The sequence below is a fragment of the Sebastes umbrosus genome, chromosome 10, assembly GCF_015220745.1.
Source record: "Sebastes umbrosus isolate fSebUmb1 chromosome 10, fSebUmb1.pri, whole genome shotgun sequence".
In the NCBI taxonomy this organism is placed as follows: Eukaryota; Metazoa; Chordata; class Actinopteri; order Perciformes; family Sebastidae; genus Sebastes; species Sebastes umbrosus.
The window spans coordinates 33,249,468-33,258,416 of record NC_051278.1 but is presented as its reverse complement, the minus strand read 5'-3'; the positions used below and the strand labels follow the sequence as shown (position 1 = coordinate 33,258,416).

At 46.4% G+C, this 8,949-nt stretch overlaps 1 protein-coding gene and 1 long non-coding RNA gene across 2 annotated transcripts in view; one reads left to right on the top strand and one right to left on the bottom strand.

The window, feature by feature from the left end:
* Nucleotides 1–4,993: 4,993 nt before the first annotated feature.
* Nucleotides 4,994–8,949, top strand: part of LOC119495188 — a 21,261-nt gene continuing 17,305 nt past the window's right edge. Inside the window, exon 1 of the long non-coding RNA XR_005208384.1 lies at nucleotides 4,994–5,209. This is a non-coding gene — a long non-coding RNA (uncharacterized LOC119495188). The remainder of the gene's footprint in view (nucleotides 5,210–8,949) is intronic.
* The window catches only part of si:dkey-174i8.1 (arylsulfatase I), a 4,575-nt gene continuing 2,362 nt past the window's right edge, over nucleotides 6,737–8,949 (bottom strand). The window contains 5 exon segments of the mRNA XM_037781430.1: nucleotides 6,737–7,426; nucleotides 7,428–7,475; nucleotides 7,477–7,883; nucleotides 7,886–8,370; nucleotides 8,465–8,797. Coding sequence (XP_037637358.1) covers nucleotides 7,283–7,426; nucleotides 7,428–7,475; nucleotides 7,477–7,883; nucleotides 7,886–8,370; nucleotides 8,465–8,797 — 1,417 coding nt within the window. The 3' untranslated portion in view covers nucleotides 6,737–7,282.

The following is an 8,949-nucleotide window of genomic DNA, read 5'->3' as shown; positions in this document are numbered from 1 at the left end:
ACCATAATGTTTCTCAATCTTAGAGGAGTACTCCACTGATTAGCATCGCAATCCTATGACAACTTTCCCTAGCCTTAAGCTGCAGTAGGTAGGATTAGAGCAAATATGATTATTATTATATTATATTATTATATATGGTTATTTTTATAAAAAAGGCTGCTCTTAATGACATCTGCAGATTTCACAGAAACGGAGGAAAACAAATGGAGCCTTTGCCGTTCTGAGCATCTGTCAATCACTCACAAACTCTGATCAAACGGTCAAACTAGTCAGCGCTGATCAAATATGAATCAATATTCTGTTACTGTAATGTCTATTTCTCTCCTCAAATGTTTTCAGAAACATCTTGTAGTGCATGGTTTAGCTGTAAAAATGAAGAAAGTTGTGAATCAGTTGAAGAAATACCAAGCACCATCCACCAGCTGGAGCAAATTTTCTCATTTTACAGCTAAAACAGTACACTACGTGATGATTCTGAGAACATCTGAGGAGAGAAGTTGGAATTATAGTGACAGAATATTGATTCTAGTTTGACCGTTTGATCGGAGTTCGCGAGTGATTGACAGCTGGCTCCGTTGACAGCCAATAGGAACGCTCTCTCTCTGAAATGACCTGTGATGGTCAAAGTCTACCCGTCATAGGCTAGATTTTCTGAAGCCTGAAAACAGAGCCAAGAGGAGGAGCAGAAGTCTAGTTTTCTCTCAGAACACTTGAATTACAATGTGCTGGAAGGTTGTTATGGGATTTTTGTTGTGATTCTGTTGTTTTGTTTTTTGTTCTGTGTTGTATTTGCCTGCTCTCTCTGTTCCCTTCCCCTTTGTGTTTTACTCCTGGCAGGGCATGTGTGTGGTAGGAGGTGTGGCTGGCTCCGCCTGCAGCAGCAGAGGAGGCACACCGGTTCTCACTCAACCTCATCAACCTCTCAATAAAAGCCTGGGGCCTCATGTATAAACGGTGCGTACGTACTAAAATGTTGCGTACGCTGTGTTCAGTACACGCCGGGATGTATAAAATCAACGTGACGTGAGAATGTGCGGACCGTGCCGCAAACTCTAGACCAGTCTGTGAGAATGTGCGGGCGTCTTCCAAACCTCTGTCATCTGGCAGTGTCCAAACTACAAAGTCTGAAACTCGCTAAATGTGTAAAAATAATTTTTCCACTCAACTTACTGAGCTTTATTTATGATGTGGGATCAAAAAAAAACCCCCACATATTTTTCAACTAGTCTTGCGCATAATGTTTAACATCAGAAGGCACAACAAAACACATTTTTAAACTAATTTACCAGAGATGCGCATGACTTAACCACCGTGCCCAAAACAAAATCACGTGCTGCACAATGTGGCAAACCACCGTGGTGAGCCTGTGTCCCCTGGAGCTACAGATGATGAACCGGACCCTGGCCACACCTAACAATGAGCCAAATGCAGAGCTATACGGCGCCGTTTGGATGAGATACACAGAATGTAAAGCAACGAGGTGAGTTGCGACAAACATTTATTTAACAAGATCTTTTAATATATGACTCTATCCCACCATCATTCATTCTTTTTAATTCGTCTGCATATATATATTTTATCCTTCATTATATTGACAATCTCTCTCTGTGACTCCAGCACAGGGTATAGTATATATTTAGTGAGGACGCGGCCAGACCGGCGCCCCTCAGCAGTCGAGGCACGGGGCGCAGCTGATCGTGCGCCCTCGGAAGCCTTCGGGAGCCCCTCGGGAGCCCTCGGGAGCCCTCGGGAGCCTTCGGGAGCGCCACGGTCAGCTGCTGTGGAGACGTTGCGTTTGTTACTGATTCCTGATGAAAGACCATCAAATAAAATATGGTTTCTAGCTTCCCACCTCAGTAACAAACCACTTCAATTTCACACTCTGTGAAATTCTTCTTTTTTGTTCCTTTTCCAGCGTGATTTGCTGTTGTTATTTGGACAATAAGTGACAGCATGGCGCGTGTTTATAGTCATTGCATAGTTATTAATGGGAGGAGACAAGGCGGACCAAGTGGCACGTGCAGCTGCGCTCAATTTCAGTCAAGTGGGATGTATAAAGGAAAGGTGCGCAAGGAACAGGCGTACGCACGGTTTTATACATATGAACATTTCTTGTGCGTACGTACTTTTCCAATTTTGTGAGTACGCCATCTTCCAGTGTGAAAGCTGCGCAGTCTTTTATACATGAGGCCCCTGGTCTCTACTCCACTACGGCGCCAGATAATTTGTCTCATGCGGTAGAGCATCACGTTCCTTCTGTATAGATTTTCGAGTTTGAGATTTTTCTAGTGTTCACTTTTTGATTAGTACTTACCAGTGAATGTTTGTCTTCTTGTCAGATCTTCCGGTCTGCCTCGCTGCTGCTGCTTCCACGTCCTCAGTGACTGAGTTTCCATGTGCTTAGTCCTCGTGGTCCAATTCCTCCGAGCCACGAGCTGGCCAGCTCCATTTTTGCCTCGTTGTTAATAATAAACTCTGTTACCTTTTTTACTTACCTGTGCCAGTCTCTGCTTTGGGCTCCAGCTGAAAAAACAAAAAAACTAACAATTTTTGCCCGATGATGCTAAAAACATTCTGCCTACTGCAGCTTTAAAGTTGATTACTATGAGCAAATATTATAAAAAAGTAATTTATATATATAATATTTTATAATTCACAACGTCTGAAGGAAGACAACCAATCAGAGCCGAGCAATCTCTAAACAGCTGTCAGTCTCGCCAAACTCAAACTCCGATCAAACTAGGCAGCACTGATCAAATATGAATCAATATTCTGTTACTGTAATGCCTATTTCTCTCCTCAAAAGTGTTCAGAAACATCTTGTAGTGTACGGTTTAGCTGTAAAATTAGAAAGTTTGTGACCTGACCGCCATGTTGAAGACAGTCAAGCCTATAACAAGCCACCGCTCACGGCCTGAGCAAACTTTCTAATTTTACAGCTAAACAGTACACTAAAATAATGTTTTTTAAAAACATTTCAGATGAAAAATTGAAATCACATTTGATTCATATTCATATTTGATCAGCACTGCCTACTTTTTACAGATTGATTGGAGTCGTTGAATTTCGAAAAGCAGTGATTGACAGCTGCCTTTAGGGGCCATACACATACTGCATTTTTTGCGCACCTCAACTACATTGTTGTCAATGTAGACTTGCGGCAAGCGTGTTCAAACGTGGCAGCGGACGCCATCGCGACCGCATGTCATGTGGCGAAGAACAACCAATCACAGCGGAAGATGGGATTGCAAACAGAAGCCTCCACGTGGCACACCCGAGCAATGCTGACGACAGAAAATGTACCACAGTGACTGACGTAGCCAATCTGCAACCACCGACCATCAACGACAGGTCAAGTTTTTCCCCACGCGAGCCAAAATGCTGGCGTTAGTAGTGACCTCAATCAATGTGGAGGAATACACTAGAATGAAGGCCGATGTGCTAGTTAGCCACTGCAACGAAAGTGACATTGTCTGTATGCAGGAGACCCACCTGGTTCCGACCAGCAACCGGCCAACACTACTAGGTATGAAACTGGTAGCTGAGATACGTCATCCTAAGTACGGATCAGCCATGTTTGTGAAGGCCTGTTGGACGTCAGAGATACCCACACTAACAACCTCAGACACCAACATAGAGACTCGTACTATCTGCCTGCAGGGATTTCCATTACCTTGTTGTACAAACCACCTGCCAGCCCCTTTGTATGGCCTGACCTACCACCTAAGTGCAGGAAGAAGTAGGATTCTTTGATCGGGGATTTTAATACCCATCACACAATGTGGGGCAGATGGTTGAAAAGCAGATGGTTCCACCAGACCAATGAGCTGCCACAGGGCAGCATCTTGGCCCCTCTCCTCTTCAATGTCTGCACCAACGACCAGCTCCTACTGGAAGGATGCAGCAAGTTTATCTACGCAGATGACCTAGCCATGGAAACGCAGCAGCATAACTTCCCAGAAATTGAGTCAACCCTGGAACGAGGCCTCTCAAATATGTCAGTGTACTATCTGGGAAACCACTTGCGCCCAAACCCTGGGAAAACCCAAATCTGCAGCTTCCATCTCAGAAACAGAGAGGCTAAACGGGAGCTCGACATAACCTGGGACGGATATAGCTCGGAAAACCACCAGCACCCAGTCTATCTGGGAGTAACTTTATATCGAACCCTCAGTTACAAGGCACACATCCAATAGACGAGAGCCAAGGTCTCCACCAGGAACAGCCTTCTACGACAACTAACAAACTCAAAGTGGGGGGCTCACCCAAGTACATTGCGTTCATCGGCACTAGCCTTGTGCTTCTCCACCGCCGAATATGCCTGCCCAGCATGGAGCAGATCTTGCCATGCACGTAAAATAGACCCTATCCTCAACGAGACCTTCAGGATAGTGACTAGGTGCATCAAAACAACCCCCGTATACTGCCTCTATGCCCTGTCTGGCATCGCTCCCCCTGACATCCGCAGAGCAGTCATCACAAAAGCCGAGCGCACAAAGCAGGCTAATGACAACCGGCACTCACTTCATGAGCACTCCGCTGCCCAGAAACTTCTCAGCTCCAGGAGCAGTTTCCTGGACACCACTGAAGTTCTGGAGACCACCCCAACTGATGCCAGGATTACTGAATGGCAGAACCAGTGGAGCAGCTTTGGCAGCCAGACAACCCAAAGGATGGAGAGAGGCATCACCCCAGATGACTGCCTCGCTACCGGCCACGATCAACCTTGGGCTGTCTGGAAAACACTGAATCGCCTGCGGGCTGGCGAAGGACGCTGCAAGGTGTCCATGAAGAAATGGAAAATAACAATTTCTGATGCATGTGTGTGTGTGTGGCAAATCCCAAACCATGGAACACATCATGAGATGTAGCCAAGCTCCACAATGTACCAAAGATGACCTGGCCGAATCAAATGCCGCTGCGCTCGCCTGCGCCAACCACTGGAAAGACGTGATATAGAAGATGGCTGGACACGAGGAAGAAGAGTCGGCAGATAGCTTTTCTTTCTTATGTAAATATCAGTCTACGGTAAATACATGGAGGAGAAGTTAATTGTTTTACTGCAAGGCTACCCAGAGCGTTACCCTTTGTCCCACGGACTATTTTACTTGCTTCATCCTTTCTGTCTGAGGACGTCACAACATTCGGTTGAAAGGTCAGCCAAACTGACATAGACAGTGCTACGGTGTTGGAAATTCATTTATTTTTGGTCCATGACTTTCTGCAGATATAGTGTGAAGTCGTGAGATGCTTACATTGTTTGTATTCATCATTTTATTTAGATCATTTGAAACAGTTTACCAGCATTTTATAACACGATGAGTTAAGTGACATTTAAAAGTCCAGAAAAGACCGATAGTATTATGGATGGGACTGGACATTGTGTGGTGGTGAGAGGTCTTTCCATGGCAGAGGAGTGTGCTACAGTATAAGCAGATATGAATCTGTATAACCCCTAAACAAAAGAACAAGGTCACGTTTGACAAAAATAACCCCCTAAGGTGTCTTTGTGTCATCCTTAAAGGGACCTCTCGGATGATTAGGAGATGAGACATCGAGAGGTCATCCTTCGTTCCTCTTCCCATCTCTTCAGGCCTCACTTCCACATGCACGCACTCCATCTGTATTAATCCAGCTATTCATGAATGCAAGCATACATGCACAATGAAACACACATTATTCTCTACGCTGGCCAACGACAGCCCAAAGTCACCCTGCTGCAGTTTGGCTGCAGGACAGCGAGTGAGTCGGCTTGCTCAGCCTGGCCGCCACAGCGCTGTCTGCTTTCCATCAGCCGACCTTCACTATCTGATTGTGGCTCTGTCTCGTCTATCTGACCTGCCTGCTAGTCTGTATTTTTATTTGTCTTAATCTCTCTTTCTCTTTTACATCCTCATGGTTAGGGTGTCCGTTTGCTTCAAATGAAGTCCTTGTCAGGTGATCGAACAGTGTCTGGAACCCCCACCCCCATACTTGTCAACCCTCCCGATTTTCCCAGGAGACTCACGTTTTTCATGACCCTGTCCCGGTTTCCTCCTGGGTCACAGTTCTCTCCTATTTCTCCCAATTTATGGCAAATTTTTACACTTTTTTCTTAGTCTGTTTCTGGAACTGAACAATGTGTATAATCCCTACTGTTTCCACTACGACGACAATAGAGCTACACCAACTGACGCTTCATGGCGGAAGAGAGCAGTCTATCCTCGCGACACAGCGCAGTTTGAGCTCATGTTTAAACTGCACTCGCCGCAGCCTAAATCTAGTGAAAATCCATCGTGGCGCGACGCTAGCCATTGGAAATAAGGGGTTTCAGATGTCAGTGGTGGCGTTGTCGCGTTGTGTCTGAGGGCCTTCAGTGAGTAAGAGAAGGAGAGAGAAATGGAAAGCACTAAGAGAAAGAAATACTCAAGCAGGAGCAAAAATAAATAAAAACAGATGAATATTAGTTTATGCCAGAGATTTGCATCCAAGTTCACACCGGAGGGGCGAATTATTAATTATTAATTATTATTAATTAATTATTCTGTTTTCGTTCCTGGGAGTTAAGGTAAAATCAAAAGTTTAACATTAAATTGCTGTTGTAGTGCACTTATTTAACAGGAAACAAACAATCGGGGGAGGACCCCAAGACCCCCCGCTTTGGTTAGGAAATCCTCCCTTTTTTTAAAGTCTCAAAGTTGGCAAGTAGAAGAAGAGGAAGAAGAAACCTTTATTTGTCATAGTACATACAGGTACATACATGATATTTGTCCTCTGCATTTAAACCCATTTCTAAGTATTTAAGGAGCAGTTGGGCTACTGTCTCGCTCTAATCCCAAGAGCGAGACACTTGGGGATTAGTGTCTCACTCAAGGACACTTTGACATGCAGTCTGTAGGACTGTAGACTAGAACCGCCACCCTTGTGGTTAAAGGACGACCCGCGCTACCCACTGAGCTACAGCCGCCCCTATGCCCACCCCCCACAAATTTCTGATGTTGGAATTGCCTGCGTCTGCAAATTTTTACAGCCCATATGACCAGATGTCCGGAGATAAAAAAAAATATGCAGGATTCTTTTTTCATTTTTCACACAACTACTTCTATCACTTTTCGCATGCACAACCAAGGACAACCTCATGAATGCCTTGGAGGAGAGACTATTTCCCGACTGCAAAGCCTTTGTCCCCATTTGTATGATTCATTGCACCTTTGCCTTCAGATGTGTTCAGACGACCCTCTGTACAACCTCATCTATTTGAAGCATACTGAACCCTTTAATTAATGTTGCTAGATGAGGACATTTACAGGAACCAGGTGTTCCTCTGCAGGCGTGACCCCACCTTCTTGAAGAGGGCTTTTAATTTGCATACATTTGCAGTGCTTAATCTTCATCATCCTTTCTTCCTGCCATCCTTCTCTCCATTATCCCCCTCTTGTCCCTCCAGGGCCCAGCCAAGGGCTCCACACCCCTCCATGGAGCTCAGGGTCAGCCATTAGGATCATCTGGTGGATTCCTGGGCATCACAGCTGTCTGGTTGTACTCTGACAGCCTGGTCAGCAGATGTTTCACTACCTCTGGACGAGCGTCCGCCAGGTCTGACCTCTCGTAGGGGTCAGAGGTCACATTAAACAGCCAAACTGACTTCCCCAGTGCGTTGCGCCGCTTCTCAAGTTTCTGCCACCGCTCTGGACCCCCGGGAAGAGCCTGTGGTGGTATCCAGTCCCCGTCACCCACATTTCCTGTCAATAGCTTCCAGTCCCCAGCCCTTATCGCTGCCCTTACGGCTGTGTCCCAGATCCCAAATCCGTTGAGTACCAACGCCTTGTCATAAGGCTCCCCAGGCTTCCTGGAGACTGGGTCAATGTTGAAAAGGATTTCAGTGCGAGGACAGGGTAGGCCTCATTGAGGGTCCCCCACACATCGTGACCGTCTAGGCCTTGGGGGGTCGGCAGTGCCCCGGCCAGCCCCAGTAATGTGGCATACCAGTCTGAAACATGGATCAGTGCTCTACTGACTATACCCTTCTTCTTCAGGAGGGGACTATGGACAAAGCCCACAGCCCGGATGCCCCCTTCCCAGTAGGTCCCTTTGCCACCTCTCAGCGGCCAGTTGCTCCCCCCTGAGAGTGGCTGCCCACCGTTATCAGATGAGTAGATCAGTACTGAGTTTTGATAGAGCCCACTAGTCTTCAGTTCCTGGACCACTTGTCCAACCCCGTCATCCAGGCAGCTCAGCATGGCTGCGTAGTGGCGCCGGAGACGATTGCCCTGGGAATCATAGCGGTGCAGAAAATGGTTTGGTACCTGCAAGGGTGTATGGGCGGCCTGAAGGGACAGGTAGAGGAAGAGTGGTTTATGGGGGTTGTGGCTTCTCAGGATCTGCTTCACTCTGGTTGGACAAAGGGAACATTGGAAGTTTTTTAAAGGGTTTTTCTCTCTGTATGTATGAATCTTTTTAATTTAATTGAAACCTTGATGCTCACCTCTCTACGTAGAGCAGAGTGGAGTAGTTGCCGGCCATCTCCCAGGCAGGCCTTTCTCCATCATGCAGGTCAAATCCACAAGCTTCAGCTCCGTCACAGCTCCGATAGGAGAAGTGGTCTCCACTGCCAGTCAGTGTGCCCAGGAAACTCTGAAAGCCACGTTCTGTGGGTAGGCAGCTTGGCCTGCAGAAGCCCAGGTGCCATTTCCCCACCATGTATGTGGCATATCCAGCTTCAACCAGACGCTCTGGTAGGGTAGGGATGTCCGGAGGCAGGCACAGGGGTTGACGTGACCGGATGATTGAATGCTGGAGTCCAGTGTGAATTTGGTAGCTGGCAAGATAGCATCTTGATAAGATGTATTATAATAACACCATAATGGGGATTTTCACAGATGGTTTAAGAAATATTGCACCCTTGGATACTCTCACACTGTTACACATCATCAAGCCGAGATGTTCAGTGATTTTACAGAATGAGGAGCT